Source organism: Struthio camelus, chromosome 10 (genome assembly GCF_040807025.1).
Source record: "Struthio camelus isolate bStrCam1 chromosome 10, bStrCam1.hap1, whole genome shotgun sequence".
Classification (NCBI taxonomy): domain Eukaryota; kingdom Metazoa; phylum Chordata; class Aves; order Struthioniformes; family Struthionidae; genus Struthio; species Struthio camelus.
In genome coordinates this window covers 6,055,280-6,073,398 of record NC_090951.1, presented here as the reverse complement: position 1 = coordinate 6,073,398, position 18,119 = coordinate 6,055,280, and the positions used below count along the sequence as shown (strand labels likewise).

Sequence of the window (18,119 nt, the reverse complement as noted above, 5' to 3'; positions counted from 1 at the left end):
ACATGGGTGCCTGCTAGGACTGTCCTCTAATTTTCACTGGTCATGTAAAACATTTTGAGTTGTAAGTAAAAATTGCCTGCTGGCCGAGACTAAATGAGATAGAGTTGGCAAAGCCAAAGGGCACGTCTACCCACTCAAATATTTCAAACTTATGTCACCTTGTCAAGGCATGCATATTTACGTCACTGTAGATGCTTTTATATTTTTTGATACTGAGCCTTTTGACCTTTGGGAGTCTTGAACTATTCCTTCATTGGCTATGAACCTTGTTTCACACTGAGAATTTCTGGCAGCTCTGCTGAATACAGACAAAAACGGGTGATCACTGGGAGTGATTATTGCAACATTTGTGCAGTTGCTGCAAACAGTCTGTGCATGTGTGTGCACGTCTCTGTGTTATGCTTTTCACTCTATTTTAATATCACTGAAGGAGCTAAGATGTTATTTGAATTGCTTTGTGGCCAGCTGAGGAATAGGACAAGAAGGAAAACTAGTGTATGGCAACCCCCCCAATCTGCTAGCAAAATGCCAAGCTGTCTTCTTACTCACCTCATGGTGATTAATAGAGAAGGCAAATGTTCTACAGATGTTAAAGATCTGATCAAAACCTGAGTGAAATCGATGAGGATTTTTCACAGTCTTGGACTGGACACCACTGTAGAGGAGACTAATGTTTTGGAGAGTTTTTGTTCAGTATTTTACATGTGCAGCAAGGTTTTTGCTCAAAGCTACAATTTTACGTTATAACAGATTAATTTTCTCAGAAAGCAATGACACAAAGAGCTTCCCTCACTCTGATGAGGCTGGAGTTGAAGTTAGCAAAGGTCATGAAGTTCAGAAGAATACAATGAGTGCAGCTTTACAAGTTTTAAAGAACACATGGGTGATTTGCTTGGTTTTGGCTCAGTGATCCGAAACACTGATAGAAACTAATGATTCCATTTGTAACTTTTTTTTATTGCAGGCTGCAAACAGCTACCTGAGGGATCAGTGGTTCCATTCTTTGCAGTGGAAGGTAAGTTAGGCACTTTACTGTTTTCCTTATATTACCCTAGGAATACTTTAACAATCGCCATTACTACTTTGTAAGAGCCCTGAATGGAGGAAGTCTTTTTCTTCTAGAAACACTGAATTAGAATATGTATGCAGTTTCGACCTGTTCATGTAATGAGTGAAGTGGACAAATTCACTTGTTACATAGCCTAGTGTTGTCAACAGGTGATTGGTTTCAAAGAGTAGATAGAAACTAAATGCACTATTAAGCAGTATAGAGATTGGATGGTTTTATTTTTGTACTGTGAAGTGTAATAAATTAGAGAACGACTGCAACCTAATAATGTGTTCTGAGCTGTTGGGATGCTTTTCTTTTTCTGAGAAACTAGGGAGAAAAGGTGTGCTCTAAAGTTGCTTATTGTAAGTAACTTCACGATGTTATGCATCAGTCTGTTTTTATTCTTTAGAATGATTTGGATTTGAAGGCAGTTTCCATTTCAGAAGTCTAAGCCGTTTCTCATTTTCAGTGGGAACAATGGATTGATTGCTATGAGTAGGGGAAGTGGATCACAGTGACAACATTGTATCTCAAAAGCAGAACATTCCTCATCAAAAAATGTAGCTGTTGACCTTTGGATGGAATCCATATGGATCCGAGATGAAGTTGGAAATAAGTGTTGGCCAGATGGTGTATATGGTTGTCCTCTCTGTCTTGCGGTGTGAAGCAAAAACAGCAACTTTCCAGCCCAGGACTTTTCTTTGGAAGTGTTTCAGTGAAGTCAGCCAGGTTGGCTGTGTAGCTTATCAAGATTTTGGCCTGCTGACAACAACCACATGTGAAAATGTAAGGAAGTCTCTCCCACCAAACTGGTTTTGTTTTAGGTGTTTTTGATCGCACTGCTGTTACAGAATACTTATGTGGCAAAACTATGATATTTGTGTGCTGTGTATAACCATCAGCTTTTGGCAGAATCACGTTCTGAATGGATCCAGGTTCTTATCAGAAAGAGCCAAGTGTTAAAAACTCTTCTTCCAGACCACTGGCGTATTCTCCAGTCCGTTCGAAGTGACCACGGGACAGGAGTGCCAATAGCGGAAGGCTGGACTGTGGTGTGGCACTTTATCCGGCCTCTTGACAGTATCATTAGCACAGTGCCTAGCTGGTCTCGCTTCCTTTGCAACTCCCGAGGATAACAAAGTGGCATTGAAGCTTAAAGCGTGCAAAGACAGTGTCTTCATGTGACTCTCATTTTTCTCCTCCTGCTTTGGCGAGCAGGGATGCTCAGAGAAGCATGGGCGAAGAATGGGTAGAGTTTATTTTTTTCTGTCTAGCCCCCAACTAGGATGCCTGAAGTATTAATGTGCCGCTGGCATGTGCCCACTTCCCTCCAGCAGTGAGGTGAAAATTAGGTCGGAGGAGCAGCCCTGAAAAAAGAGCTAAAAAAAAAAAAAAGTCTAAAGATACAACCTGTGTGTGCTGCCCCTCCTCCTCCCCCAATTAAATTGTGAAGAAAAAGCTTAGACAGGATGACCTGACTTGCTCACATGTCTTTCAGTCATGGGGAGGGAGCTTTGCTCTGTGGGAGTTGTTTTCAAAGGAGCGTTTCTTAAACTTTCCAGTGCTTCTGACTAAGCCTCTCATTTTGGGAAACTCTGAGTAATTAAACTTGCTGCAAAGTAGAATTTATTTTTGCTTTTTTGCTTTTCCCCTTCCCCCCCTAAGTTCATTTCTTAAAAAACAAAAGTGAAACATTGTCTTGATATGAAAGACCTTCCTTTTACCAAAAAGAGCAAGCAGCTTTTTCCCATAAGAGTAGTGGCAAAGTTTGTCATTGCTCAGGTATTCTGTGCTAACAAATTCCTCTTTGTGAATATAGAGATGTTTTTGATGTTTTTTTGTTGTTTAAGAGTTCAGAAAAAGAACACCGCATAACTTTCTGCTCTTTGCCATTTTTGTCAGGTTTAAATAAAATCACAACAGAACTAACAGTGGCCAGAAAATCAGTGTATCTAGAAAGAGAGCAGAGGAAAGGGGTTATGTGGGGTACCCCTAGTGAAGTTTTTCACTTTACTAGCCCTATAACCTACGACTTTTCAGAGCCAGGTGCCAACGTTCATCTCGCACTGAGATCTGTTTGATAAGCAGGTAGTGAGGGAACCCACAAAAAATGTGAAGTCTGTTCTTCTGGAATGGGCCTTTTACACAAAGCACCAGCTGGCGGAGAGATCACTGCAGCTGTATTATAATTGGGTGGTTGTGCTGATGAATGATATATTTGTCCGGTGGTCTCATAAATAATATAGGTCAAAACATTTCTGTGGGGATGTAGAGCAGAGATGAAAAATGGCGCCGATAGATAGCTAAAGTAGTCACTCGGGGGAAAAGGGATAGCGAGCGGAGATGAGCTGGCTGTTGTTTGTATTTGTGTGGTGGAAGCGTGTGCAGGGTCCCGCTGAACTCGGAGCCTCACCGCGTGAGGCCCTGCGTAGAGACAGAGCGGGGGGACTTTGCTTCCCCTGCACTGCCCACCAACTGCATAAACAAGACTGAAGGACCCCATTTTACAGCTGGCAAACTGATATCCAGAGAGTTTCCAGTGGTGGGAATTGGCCTCAGGCATACGCTCTTGATCGTAAAACAGGAATACTTAAATTACAGCTGTGGAAGCAGGTTAATGTTCTGTCAATATCTTTCGGGCTGTTTTCCCTTCCTTTTCATATATTTCAAACCTTGAGAGTCTGGTGTGGCTGGCATGTTGTCTGAGCTACCTGGAAAATGGCTAGGTCTAATGACCATTGGTATCCTTAAATACTTGGGGAAGCTCTATAAGTTCAGGTCCCTCCTGGGTATCCTTCAGTCTCATGTGAGGGTGCTACAGGCTGTGAGAGAGCTTTTATGTGGCACGGTTTTAAGGACTGACACACTGTGGGAGTTAAATTTGCCAGCCAGCACCCTGGAATTTATTTTTATTCTAGAGGCAAACACTGAAATAAAAATCAAGAATATTTTTTTTTTCTGTGGCCCAGAGCATAGTAAATGAAATGCTACAGATGATAAACAGAAATAAAAGGAAATCAGACACATAGCTACCTATGTTTCAGATCCAGCTCCAAGAGATTTTGTGTGCCATGCAGCTAACTAGCTGTCAGGATGCTTACATGGCTTTTTAGGTGCAACTTTCTCCTTGAATAGCGTGTTCACTGAGAGGAGTCTGGATGTAGGGACAGGCTGTTCCTTACGTACTCATTTCTCTTTGGGTTTTCCATTAGATTCAAACCCTCCCGCTAAGGGTTGCTCATAACTCCTCATTTAATCTGAATATCAGTGTGTATCAAAACTCCTAAAGGATTGTTGGCCACCTCAGCCTATTTTTAGAAATCCTAGTTTCCTCTGGGTTATAGCTAAGCCAAACTGTCTTTGTCCAGAGAATGAACAGAACATGTTAACGTGTCCAGATACTTAAACATAAACAAATCATTAATCCATGGTGTAGGAAACATTCCTTTCAACCAGGGAGGTTGGATTGAAACCGTGATATGTAATCTTGTGTATTTGGAAGCTAATAAGTCATAACAGTGTATCAATAAAGATAACAACACTTTTTAAGAATATACAAAAGTGAGTAGCTCATGCAGTTTATTACTGATTCTGGATCTCGACTAGATGCAGTGGTAACCAACCAATACCGTGGGGGTGAATATACCTAAACTTGGCTCTGAGGGATGCTTGTGACTTTTTTTGTATGCATGCATATAACAAGATATGCACCCTGGCATTTTCCCAGACACTATCTGTCTAACATGTTGTTTGTTTATATCTTACTGCCTTTTGGGCCAAGGCCTGTGTCAGTGTATTCATATAAAGCCTAGTGCCACTGAAGAGGATGCCTTACTCATCCAGTTAGAAAGCATTGAGCCTCACTACCACGTATGTTTAAAGTATTGGTAATGAAGAGATCCACTTGACTGATTCAGTATCATGTCGTTCTGAATTCAGAAAGACTTTAGTGAGGTCTTTTTTTTCTCAGGGGGCCTGCAGGTGTTTGTTCCCTTGTGATATCCAGTGCAGATACAGATCCACATTTGCGGAGGGAAGACATCTAAAGGCTACACAGGGCATGCTACATTTTTTAACATGCCTAGTGGTAAATTCTGAACACTGCCCTCATTAAGGGATGTAGACTACTTGCGTTGCTTAGTTAGCTTAATGATGCAGCAGTGAAACATGTCAGTTGAAGGCCGTGGGGGGAATATCCAGAGTTGGCACCATATGGAAAGAACAGGCCTAAGTCTTGTGCAGTAAAGTGCGAACCGTGACTCAAGCTGAGCTTTGTGTGCCTCTGACCTCTGTCTTCTAGAAAGGTTTGCCTACCTCTTGTCTTTCCTGCTGATGCTATCAACCAATCTTTAATTGTCCTCTCAGGAGCAATGCTGTTTGCTGTTTGGACAGTGAAAAATCATCAATTGTAGACTAGTTTAGGTTGGAAGGAACCTCTGAACATCATCCGCCTGGATGCGATCCTGGGCAATGTGCTCTAGAGGTCCCTGCTTGAGCAGGGGGGTTGGACTAGATGATCTCCAGAGGTCCCTTCCAACCCTGGCCATTTTGTGATTCTGTGGTCCGTCCCCCTCCCTCCTCCATGCAGGGTGTATTTTGATGTTATATGAAGTTGCTCAGAGCCTTGTACAGCCAAGTTCTGACTATCCCCAAGGATGGAGATTCCACAGCTGCTCTGGACTCCTGTTCCACTGCTTAATCACCTGCACTGTGGAAATGTTTTCCTTAGACCTACCTAGAATTTCCCTGCTGCAGCTTGGGTCTTTTGCCCCTTATCCCATTCACTGTGAGCCTGAGAAGGGTCTGTTTCTCTTTCCTCTGTAACCACCGAGTGGATAGTTGAACTGCTGTTAGATCACCCCTTAGCCTTTTCTTCTTCAGCCTCTGTCATACGTGATATTATCTTAATGCCCCTGCTATGGTCCCTCTGCAATTTGCCATTATGCTGGGAAGCCCAGAACTGCAGCCAGTATTCGCGTACGGTCTCGCAAGTGCTGAACAGAGGGAATAATCACTTCCCTCAAGCTGCTGACTGCAGTCTTGCACATACAGCCCAGTATGAATGCGCGCTGCTGACTTGCGGTCAGCAATCAAATTACCTTTATTTTAAAATTCATTTTCCAAACAGACTCCATGTTTTGATTCCCATGAATTGGGAACTGGAACAATGCTGTCATTTGGGATTTGCAAGCCTTTTGCAGTGAATTCTAAAACAAGAAATGTTGGCCTTTATTCAAAAACTTTAATTTTGGATTAATATTTCTCTGGTTCCCTGCGGGACGGTTGTATCTCTGTCTTCAGGAAATAGATACTTTAATGCCCAAGCAACCCTATTAATTGCAAAGGAATTTCTTGCCATGTAAAGTCATACTTGACCTGAATAATGATACTCTCTCTAGTCTTTACTGTGTCAAGTTTATGAATTCATTGCCTGTAAATACAGAATGCTTTTTATACAATAAGTGATTTGCTGAGCTCTGTGTGAGTATCAGTATCTGCATCTAACAGTCAAAGTTTGGAGCGATTTCTTTTTCTGTGCTTTAGAACTGCAAAAAATTAAGTTGAGAGAAAGTGTTCCTGAAGCTGTGGTAAAGCCTTCCTTGTGTAAAGCACCTTTACGGTTTTGTCACCATGGTAATGATTAAAAATAGTGCTGATACAGGAGTGGGGTTTATATAGAATTTAAATGATGGCATTAAAGAAATTTATAGCCCTAAATCTCAGTAACTCATGTCTTAGAACCCTGAGATCAGGAAGAAATCACATCAGTTACGGTTAAAAAGGTCCATGTCATTTGTATTTAATCACCTGATTTATGATTTGAGAGAGCAAAGCTTTGATACTTGGTGACAATTCAATGAAGAAAAGCCCTGTGCTGCACTTGACAGTGAAAATATTATTTAAAGAGCTCAATAGTCCTTTGGAATGGTAGTTGCTGGACTTTAGCCCCTCTCTTTGGTGGTTACGTGGCACGCAAGCAACTGTAATTGTCCCAGCCACTTCTTTGCTTTCTTTAGCTGAAACCTGAAGTATATTTGTGGAATACAGAGCTTTTACATTTTGTTTGTTTGTTTTTTATAAGAAGCAATAAATAATTTTCATGCAATCAGGCCAGTGACTGATTCCCTCACCCCCCTTTTGTATCTGTTTATGAGTCAATAATGTATTGATGGGAAGCTAAGCTGTGGAATTAAGTTTTGCCTTTCAAAGCCTCAGGGCTCTGAAAGCCTTGTGGGATTTGGGCACTCACAAATTTTCAAGGAGCAAGTTTCTTGCTTTGACAGAATAAACGGAAGGTACAAAGTTTTGGCTGGTAGTTTTATTCTTTTAGCAGAACACATGGCTGTCACTACTGGGAGACCACGGACAGATTTTTTTAGATAGCCACCATCTCTCCCCTGCAGGGCATCCTGACAGAGTTTAAGGCTGGACTTTATGTTTTGTAGGGAACAGATGCGGGGAGTAAATGGTATGTTCATGGATCTGAGTTGCCAAGAAGAGAAACGTGTACCACTTAGAGCTTTTTAGTGAATGTAGTGGAAGTAAAAGTAAATCTCAACATTTTTCAATTCCTGATGCCCCCTCTCATGGTTAGGCAGCATTTACTGTCAAGATTTAATGTTTGTTCTTCTTTTGTATTTGGAAAGTAATGTGAATTGCAGCCTTGTGTGCCTGCTGAGGGCTCTCCGTAACAATCTCTCACTCTTCTTGCAGTGATTGGTAATGCTGCCCGGTCTATAGTCTAAGCAGGAGCTACCTCACTGAAATCTTGTCCTACTTGCAGAGCCTTCTACTTATGTAATGTTTCATTTTGTGGTTAAATATTCCCTTCACTGCTTTTTTTTTTTTTTTTTTTAAGGACAGTTTCATGAGTGCAGGAGTAGGTTTTTTCTTCTTCTGTTTTTTAAATCCATTGGCTCCCTCTGTTTCCCACCCAAATTTGATCAGTCTTAGGCCAGCTATTATCATAAGCCATTTTAAGAATCTTGGCCCTGTCTTCTGCTTCTGAGATCTTAGTTTGTTAGAAGTAACCATGCTGCCAGCTGCCGAAAGACACTATCTCAGTTTGGGAGGTGGAAGTGAATAGATGAAAAACAGATAAGACGTTGGCAGAATTGGATCTAGACAAAGTTTCTTCTCTTATTTTTTTATGATCATTGTGATGTTTTAAGAAGTGGAACAGGTAGAACAGTTAATTTTTTTTTTAAAGCAGTTTGAAGAAAATCACTTCAGCTGCCTTTGTGTTAGGAACATACTTCGCTCTTTGTGGGTGACGTTAGACCAGGTTCCTCCCAAAGGGTAAGTCTGCAGTAGTGGCGGCTGAGCTCAATCTGTGCTCTGTACTGACTCAACATGAATCCATGTAGATCTGGGAGCTCATAGCTGTGCCAGCACAGCACTTTGTCCAACCAAAAGAGGCTCTCGGCAGCGTGCTGAGATGCCAGCCTGGATCTGAGCTGCTGCTTTGTGCTGCTCTGTCCTCATCCAGCCATATACGCACATGGTTTGTCTACCCTTAGCTGCCTCCTGCATTGCCAAAACAGGTTTTTTTATAGAGACAGAATTCAAGCCAGTTAATGGGCTAGTGGTGAAATCTGAGTAGAAACTAGATAGTTATTTTCTATCTTGCTTTAGCTAAGTCAGGACCAGCTCTAAATTTCCCCTCTAGACTTGGATACTGTCCTATTTAAACTAATATTAGGTCTGAAGATAGAGGGGTGTCAAAAACAGCTGAACAAACAGGCCAGCTTGTTTTTGTGTACTTAGGTCTCTGCTCTGAAGAGGAGTAAATACAATTGCTAGAGTATGTTGCTTCTCAGGAATGCTGAACTACTGGCCAAGAAGGATCCTCATTTTTGTGCTTGTGAATTGCTCTTAGGCATTATTCCAAGGCTGACCTGATGACTAACATGTAGCAATTCAAGACTTTGAGGTCATGGTGACCACTAGTTTCACCAAATTACAACTTCTCCTCTATAACTGTCCTAAGGTAGAACTGCACCAAAACTAATCTGTCATTCAGGTGCCTAGCTGCAAAGGAAAGGTAAAAATCTGGATTTTTTTAGGAGGCCTCTTACAGAAACAGCCTTGGTAGTCTTCCCCAGGAGTATAATTATCCGTCTCACATAATGCATTGGGTGTGAATGGCTAACTCTGGGAGTTGGTAGATGCTAAGTGCCTTGTTAAGCCACTGTGTTCAGGACCAGTTCTGCATTATTGACATTATGAGGACACTGGCAAATTACTTCATTTGTGGCAGGAGACGACTACATGAGCCTAAAGTAGCAAAGAGGATCTAGGTACTGTTTTAAACTTCCCTTTCCTGCCTTGCACGTTTTTGCCCTCAGAGTGTACACTTAATTCTTCCAATAAAATTACTGTTTGTCCAGTACCTACTATACATAATGTATTATAGGATTATAAAATTGCTGGTAACATCCACGAAAACCCCTGAAACAAGATGTTCTAAATGTCACAGCTTTTATCATCTGTTCTAGCTCTTGCAGTAAATCACATGTTCAGCTTGTCTGTCACACTTCCTTATTTTTTTTTCCAGAATAATGTTTCTTTCAAAATTAGAGAAGAACTGACAGAAAGTAATGCTAGTAAAAGTCATTTATGCCCTTCATTCCACTATCTTCAGTCAAACACCATTGCATCACAGTTATTTACCACAGCCTGTTCTCCAGTGCTTTGTACTATCATATTTAAGATGAGAATACTAGATTAAACTGTGTGACCAGAGACAAGATGAATCAAGGACAACAGGGTTGTTACGTGCAACTTATTTGCATCGGTTCCTCTCTGAAAGTGAGGCAGGCAGCGATTCTAGTCGCACCTCAAAATTCTCAGACGCTCAACAGGGAAGTTAACCTTGGGATCAGAAACCTGAACACTGGAGGTCTTGGTTCGATCTTGCACACCGAGCAAGTAGCATTTCTACAAAAAAGAAAGAAAACAAGCAAATTGGAGAGATTTGCTGACATTTTAGAAGGCTAAAGACTTGCAGTAGGTTTGGGTTTTGTGCTAATTTAGTGTGCTAAGATGGGATGTAAAAACATGGATTGAAGGGATAGGACTGTTTCAGATGCGAACGCTGCTCTGAAGTCTGGTGTCTCCCTCTGAGAAAACGGGAAATTCAGAGTTCCAAATGACAGTGATCCAGAGACAGAAATGTCTTGCTTTTCTGAAGTCCCTTTTAAGATGCTTGCGAGCATCACATCAGTATCCAGTATCTGTGCTGTCCCTAAGGCTCTGCAGCAGCTTTCTGACACAAACATGTTCCTCAAGCTGTGCACATCTCTCTTGCTGACGACATTGATGATGCAGGTGCACATGAGAGAGAAGACCATTTCAAAGCCATTTATGGTGCTGAAGTGCTAGAAACTCAGCAAAGTAATACGTTTGCCAAGGAGGAGAAAGTGAAACAGGTGGGTAAATGAGTGTCCATTTTGAAGATTTTGCTGACTGGAGCATGGGGAGGAGAGCAGGAAAGAGGTGAGGGGGCTCACTGCTAGCAGTGCAGAGTGGAAAGGAAAAGGGGTGACGTGGCTTTTTAATCTGGTTTGTATATCTGGGAAGAAATAATTGCCTTTTATACTACTCAGTGCTACGGAAGCTACTAGAATTTCCCGGAAAATAGAATTGGAATGGATTATCTTTCAGAGATTATCTTTTGTTAACAGTTACTGAAATGCATAGCGTTAGTAACCTCTTAATCCTAATGTGAGGTGGTTTCTCAAGTAGCAATTTATTTCAGTCAGAGTTCCTGCATGCCTGAAATGACTGGTGTGAGTTTTCCAGCCTTGCAGTTGAGACAATATCCTGTTTTCCCAGTGACGAACAGCCCTCTTTTGCTGGAGTGGGATCTTGAAGGGTGTAGTGTCAGAGTGGGGTGGGTTTTCTGCGCAGCAGGTATACTGTCTAGCTGTTCTCCACGGTGGCCTTGTGCACAGTTTTTTCTTTGGCAGACCTGGTCAAAGTGCAATGACGATAAGATTGTGTGTGTTCTTTTTTTTCCTACACACTATCTCTTCTCTGAGTGGCAAAGTCATTTATTCCCACCGCACTGTGAGAGCTGGTGGATGTCAAGGACTAGACTCCATAGACACAGCCATCAGGTGTGGAATATAAAGTGCATGAATGAAAAGGTATTAGAAACCTGGATCAGTTCGGCTTCGTGTTAGATGCAGTCTGTAAGGCAGTCAGTACTGTTAGGTCTCTACACAGAGAAGCACACAGCAAGGACTGCACCTATGTTGTAGTTAATGTCACGGTGCTTTGTGTCATCTGCTTTCCGTTTCATGCTTGCTAAAGTCCGCAGTCCAACGGTGCCTACCGTAGTTTACTAATTTAATACTTCTTTTTTCCCATGCACTGTAACGCAGTTAGTCCACTGAAGGTTTTGGAAAGTATTGTGCACATATCCCTGCTTTTCCTCTATTAGTCTGCTTTTTTCTTACTCCTTTTTATTTTATCTTTTTTATAGAACATGATTTTGCTGACTCCAGCTCCTACTGCATAGTGTCAAACATAGGAGCACCTCAGGCTCGCGCCCATCTGGAAACTATAGGTTGTGCCAGAACACTGAGATCACAACGTCCAGACAGTGTCCATGTTGAGCGTTTGCTGTTCTGGAGAAGAGGGCCAAAAATCCTGCAGCTGGCAGCAGTGAGGTCCTACGAGAGGAGGAGACAGTTGTGCCTAAACACGTTTGAAACCTTCTCTTTGATGAGTAAGAAGCTGTTAAAGTGGTGTAGATTAAGCAGGATGTCTGGCTCCTGCCCTAATTGTTTGACTCCAGCAACCTCTATGTAGAGTTTTTTCTTACTCATTTTGCATAAGAGTTTAAAGCAACTCAGAAGGGGTTTGTAAACACCACCAGGCTGCAATTAGGGCAAATCCTCTCTGTGCAGCGTGGGGCAACTGTGTTGAGGTTGTTAAAAACAAAAAACAAACCAAAAAAACCCATGATCAACATAAATTAAAAATATAATTTGAAGTATTTCTTCTTTTGGGGAGAGGCTACATGAGATTTGCAACCCAAGCTCACAGCTATGTTTCTACTAATGGTTTTTGCAAGTAGGGAGAAGCTTGTGCCTCTCCTAGAAGTGTATCTGCAGTCATAGTGAAATTCTGCATGGCCAAAGCAACATTAAAAACAAACCCTAGCTTGGCTCTGTTACGAAAAATACGGAACAGCAGTTGCTGTGTGCAGTATGAAAGCTGATGTTTTGCCAGCCTGAAGTGTAAAGCTGGTGCTGGAACTAGGGCCTGAAGAATGGGAGTGTTTGCCAAAAGGAAATGGAAGCAGGGATGGAGGGTTTCGGGGAATGCATCAAAGCCAGCTCTGCCAAAAAACGTCTCCCCTGTGGACAGGTCTGATTACGATAGTAACCACATTAGCCCATGCAAAGTGCAGCTGGAGCCACAGTTGGCCTTTTGCATTTTCTAGCTGTTGAACAGCATCTCGAATGCACAGCTAAGGAGATCCTGTTTTGGATCTGCCAGCTGTGTTTCTGGATCTTTATGACCCAAGGACTGTATGCAAGCATCTGAGAGAAAGAATGGGAGATCAGCAAAAACAAAGCTCAGTTTCTCTGCTTGATAGTGGGAAGGTATACCAAAGATAACCCATTCCTGCTCCACTTAGGGGGCTAGAAGGAAGCCACAATTTTTGAGTTGCCTTCAGTTTTTGGAGGCATGCGCGCTGTATTGCACGCAGGTTTTTCTTCAGTGGAGTCTGTGAATGTAAGGCCTTTTTGCCCAGTGGTAGTTTTTTCCCCTTGGATAGAATACCCCTCCTTTCCCATCCTCTCATCCTGTTTTGTTCCTAAAAGATATCTTAGCAGTATACTTGTGCATATCTGAGAGCACAAGCCCAAGGGGATGGTCAGTCAGGTGACTGCTTTAGGCAAAGGAGGTTTTTTCTGTGTGTGTGTGTGTGTGTGTGTGTGTGTGTACGTGTACATATATATGCATGCTTTGGGAGTAGGTTCTTCCATGCATTAATCTTGCAGCTGCCCAGTGTTACGTAGGTGGGTGACTGAGGTACTGGAGGCTGTCCTATGGGACCTCTGTTCACACTTCCCCTTTGCACCTCTCTCAATCCAAGCTGAAATGGAATCTGTGTTTTGTCCTTTTAAATTTCTGTTTATTTCAGCATTCTTTTATTCTTGCCGTATCGTCCCAGTGGTATCTGAGCAAAGGACAAACTCCATGCCTGTGGGAACGTCTGTTTTGTCATTCCAGCTTGTGTATTAGTAACAGCTGAACTCACCTCACCACTTGCTGAACCTGTTGAACTCTGGTAGCTTTGAAACAGTACTGATTTGAATGTTTGGGGGTTCCTGTTTGGATTAGCTGAGATCTGGAGCAAGATGGTAGACATCAGTGGGGGGGGGGGGGACAAGTAAACACATGTAGACTGAAGAAGGGGGTGAAGAGAGATGTTCAGAATGGGAAGCCCTGCAGCAGGATATCAGCATTCAGCTTGTTCAGTTCATGTTGGTGGTGCTTTTAGTTAGAGATGCTGTGCTCTAGCAATTAGCATAGAGGTGCGAGAGTCAGAAGACCTCAGTCTTGTCTAGTCATGGCTTGCCATATAACCTCAGGCAAGTCACCTCATTTTCTTACTCTGTTGCTCCTTCCTGCCTTTAGTCATCAAGACTGTGAGCTGATCAGGGCAGAAATTGTCACTTGATATATTTATTCAGGCCCTAGATTCTTGGGTGCTAATCATAGAGCAATCAGTAATGATGATTTCTTCAGGATTTTTTAAAATGAATCAGGAAAAAAAAAATTGTTTTGTAGACCTCAGCTGGGAGAGGATCAGGGAGTCTCTAGCTTATAACGTTTCCCTCCAGTTCTCTGAACTATGGAAAGGAGCCTGCAGGCAAGTCAGCCCAGTGCAAGGCGATTGCATTCTAAGACAGAGCCGAAGCAGAGAAGTCGATGCACTTCAGCAATCAGCAGCAGGTAAAATTAAAATGCAGAAACCCCTTTGGCCTGAAAACGTTGTAGGGTGCAAAAGCTGCTGCTGCTGTTTGGCAGCTGCTTGAGAGAGCAGCCCATTAGTCTTTCAGTTCAAAACCTTTAGAGGGTCGTGAAGTTTGATACTGCAACATGAGCAGCCTTAAGTCCCTGATTTGCAGAAGTTTGTATAATCTGGTCCTGGCCTCAGCCCTTTGCCTGGAAGGGTACTTTTTGGAGGCTTAGTCTGTACAGGCAAGTTGCTTTTTTTCTTCACATTGGTAAATGTTGCAGATCAGAACATAGTAGTTTCAAAGGCTTTCAATGAATACACCTGGTGACTTAAGCCAACCCCTGACCATAAAGGAATCTTTTGTTAGCTAAAAGTTATTATGTATTTTCCAGAATACCTTGAAGCACATGATGCTTGCTAGTATTAGGAACAGAACATGGATCTGAGCGAGTTCTTGGGGGACCCTCTTAGTATTTATGGAGGTAATTAGTTAACAGACAAGAGGCCAGCAGGTGGTGCTCAAGAATGCATGGTACAGTTGTAGAGTTTTGTAGGGCCAGCCAAGCCTGTGCTGTGCATCACAAGTAACTTTTCCTGTTACGTAGTATTTTTAACAAAGTGGTCTGCTACCCTGAAGAAAATGGTTTCAGTGCCTATCCTCTGTACTTAGACATTGCATATAGTGAGTGACATCTCCATTTCATATAAGCCCACCATCAAAATTAAACTGTAACACTAGCTTGGCTCAGCCATCCCCGCAATGAGCTGGGAAGGACCTCTGTGCGGGAGGTTGACCTTTTCCCTTTCGCTGGAACTGCCCTCGTTGCTCAGCAAGAAATAAACAATTGCTGGCACGCGCAGCCCTTGAAGTCAGCGTACGTTTCTGCAGTAGCTCTAGCATGTCCACAAAAGAAGTGATTAGTTGTGTGCTGTTGCGAGACTGAAGAACGGAGAGGTAGAATTTAACAGGCGATTCTGGGTTGGGGTGGCAATTAATTTTTTTAACACAATGAAGGTGATATTTGGCAACAGGAAAACTGGTAAACAAGGTTCTCAAGAATACGGCATGTTTGCTGGCCAGTGACAAAGCAGGGTTGAAATTTGGTCGTAAAGAAAGCTAATTTCCTTCCACCCTTTTTGCCTCAAGTGTGCCAACTGCTTTGAGATGTTATTAACTTGAAAAGTCATGTTACAGTCGAAAGAGGTGTTTGTGGCGTGCCTTCTATTTTTGTGCAATAGAGTCCATTTTTTTAAGATCTTGATTACATCAGTATTAGTGTTCTTGTCCCAATATTTGTCTGTGGAAGTGGTGTATGAACAAAGGCTGCAGGTTGAGGCTATTATAGGCTAGAATAACAGATGAAGATGATTTTTTTAAAAAGCCCAAAGTCTCCTGTACCATAGGCTCTCCTGAATGCGTTCACAGCAGTGTCTGAGGGCTTTTGAGCACTGACGGCAAAAACGAGTGCTAGCAGACTTTGGTCGCATGCTTGCTTGGTAACACTGGAAAAGTAATTTTTCTCATGTGGGTTTCAATTCTTTCTCCCCCTAAAAGGCGACTGAGTCTTAAATCTTTGGGTTTCTGCAAGACTCAATTACAGTGAACTGAGAATGAAGGATCCTCTGTCAGTGTCATTTATTCCTCATGGTGCTGCTGCTTCGTACTTAATATATTCAATGGTTTTTGTTTTTAAAATCAGCATAGTGAGATTTTAGACTGACATTAGCTGTGTGGTTCTGGCTGGTCAGTAACTGAAGGGTCAAATCCCGAGCTGGCATGTGTTACTCTCACTCACAGAAATTGCGACAGGGTCTGACTGCTCCTTTCGGTGAAATCCTTGCAGGATCGAGTTCCCACCCCAGTATATTTCTTGTACGTGCCATTAATGGTGAATATTGTGTGGGTATTTTGAGCAAGTGAGGGCATGTTCTACACCGATACGCAGGGAGCACGAACTCCTTGCACCAGCTGACATGCCCAGTCTGTGATCCAGGTCTTTACTGGGCAGCTTTGCTCGTCAGCTCGCGAGTGAGTGTTTCTGCTTGCTCTGGAGTCAGCGCAGGTAGAATAGAGCAGATGGCTCAGCGCTGGGCAAGTGCTTGCTGTCACACCGCACACTGCTCCTGTAACCGACTGATAGGTTTCAAGCTTTAATTGAGGCTTTCAGCAAGGCGCTCAGCAGTAAATAGCATTCTGCTGAAAAAAAAGCACAGCGAAACCATGGGCAAAGGTTCAGCATAGCAGAGTTCAGCCCTCTTGGGGATGGCTTCTTGATTTATTTTTTTATTTTTTTATTTCTTTCCCACCAACGTTCAAAAGTCCTGTAATGCTACTTAAAGATTACAGCCCAGTATATCAGTGTAGCACACCCCTTTGCCTTGCAAACTTGAAGTGGAAACAGGTCTGGGTTTTTCGCTTGTGACTTGCTCAGCGTGTGCGGAAAGGTAGCTTTCCCTCGATGCCTCCTTTGAGTCGCTGTCTGCCTGATGCGAGCAGCAATTTTTGGAGGTCTTTCCTGCGTAGCAGGGAGTACAGCTCCTTCTGTCTCTTCTCTTGTGTGCGTCGGCATCAGCAGAATTTTAATTTTTAATGGACAGCTCTAAAAGGCAAAGGAAACCTCCCTCGCTCCTCCTTCCCCCCCCCCCCCCCCCCGAGCACGAATGGATTAGACCAAGGAAGAAGGATATTTGGGGTAAGGTTGTCTGAGCAGCCTCCCGTTGGGCAGGGCGAGAGGGTTTTGTTCAGTAGCTATCCCTTAGCCTGAAAGAGCTGCTCTCTGAAGTCGTGCTGTAACTCGCCTGAGTAAGGGCAGCCCGGTGTCGGCAGCGATACGGTGACCCAGTGATCTAGCTGTTGCGTTCCTCCCCCTGCCCCCCCCCTTTAATCTGAAGTACTCTAGCTTGTGCTCTGAATTTCATTCTTTTGTAGTACGGGACCAGGGAATCAATTGCAGCACAGAAACCTATCCGTTGAACTAGCTATGTTTAGCGTCCTCAATTAGTCAGAAAGGAGTTACTTCAAGTTGCAAAGCTGGCTGACGGGCTTTGAAGTTTAGATTTTATTTAGTGCTGGAGTGCCTCTAACAAAAAAGGCTCTAAAAAAAGCACTACATGAATAAAAGAAATGAAATTCTCTATGATTCAAGTTTTCTAAAGAGTCCAAAAATCTGCAATGGTAATAGGAGTAGTGTCGGTAGCTTAAAAACTCCAGTGGACCCTCGTTGCTCCAAGGAGCTTAGATGTAAAGATTTTTGCTCTGTTCTGAAATCCAAAAGGCATTAGATAGTGTCTGCAACACGTGTTTTATGTTCCTTTAGCTTTTCAGTGGCTTAAAATGCACTGGAAGTGTGAACTACGGCCAGCATGCTTTTGCACTTGCAAGAATTTCATTGAAAAAGTAATTAAGTTGCTTTATCAGGCTTGACATGTCAGCCCAGAGCCACCCTCTTCTCCCCCTGCCCCAAGATAGTATAGAAACACCCACAGCATCTGAAATCTGTACTTTTCTATGTTATTCTTTTTTCTTCTTCTTCTTCTTCATCTTTTGGGTAGGATAGGGAGGTAACTGTATTTTCTGTTGAACATTAGATTTGTTGCCACAGTGGGAAAGAAGTGACGGATAAGCAGATAGCCCGTTTGTTCGCGTGTTTCCGGAAGGGGCTGCCCTGGACGAGTGAAAGGGAGAAGTGCTGTGTAACAGCAAAGGTTTTAAACCAAACGACTCAAAACAGAGCACCCCCTTGTGAAGTCCTCTGGCCTTATTGCACTGACGGTGTTCAGTCCGAATGGTGCAGCTGAATCTGCAGGCTGCCCGAGATGAGCAGTTCTGAAGGTTTCTCTGGAAATGCTGCTGTGGAATGCAAGATCCATTTTTAGTGCAAAGCCCTGATGATTTTATGCAAACCAGGGAGGTACCCAGCCTGTGTCGTTTGATAAACCTGAAAATGTGTCCAGACGTCTTCTCATCCTGAGGGTGCTCATCCCTTTGATCAGGGAGTCAGATTTGCAAGCAGAGATGAATGAAAAGAACCGTGAACTAAACAAAAATTCGTGGTCCTGGCTTCCCTGCCAACTCCGTGTCTG

General features: G+C 42.9%; 1 protein-coding gene across 6 annotated transcripts in view; it reads left to right on the top strand.

The window, feature by feature from the left end:
- The window catches only part of CMIP (c-Maf inducing protein), a 140,367-nt gene that overhangs the window by 83,079 nt on the left and 39,169 nt on the right, over nt 1-18,119 (top strand). For all 6 annotated transcript variants that reach the window (XR_011143295.1, XR_011143294.1, XM_068956042.1 and 3 more), the window contains exon 3: nt 965-1,015. Coding sequence is in view for 4 of the 6 variants with exons in the window: in XM_068956042.1 (XP_068812143.1) it covers nt 965-1,015 (51 nt within the window). In the remaining 2 variants the exon portion in view is untranslated. The remainder of the gene's footprint in view (nt 1-964; nt 1,016-18,119) is intronic.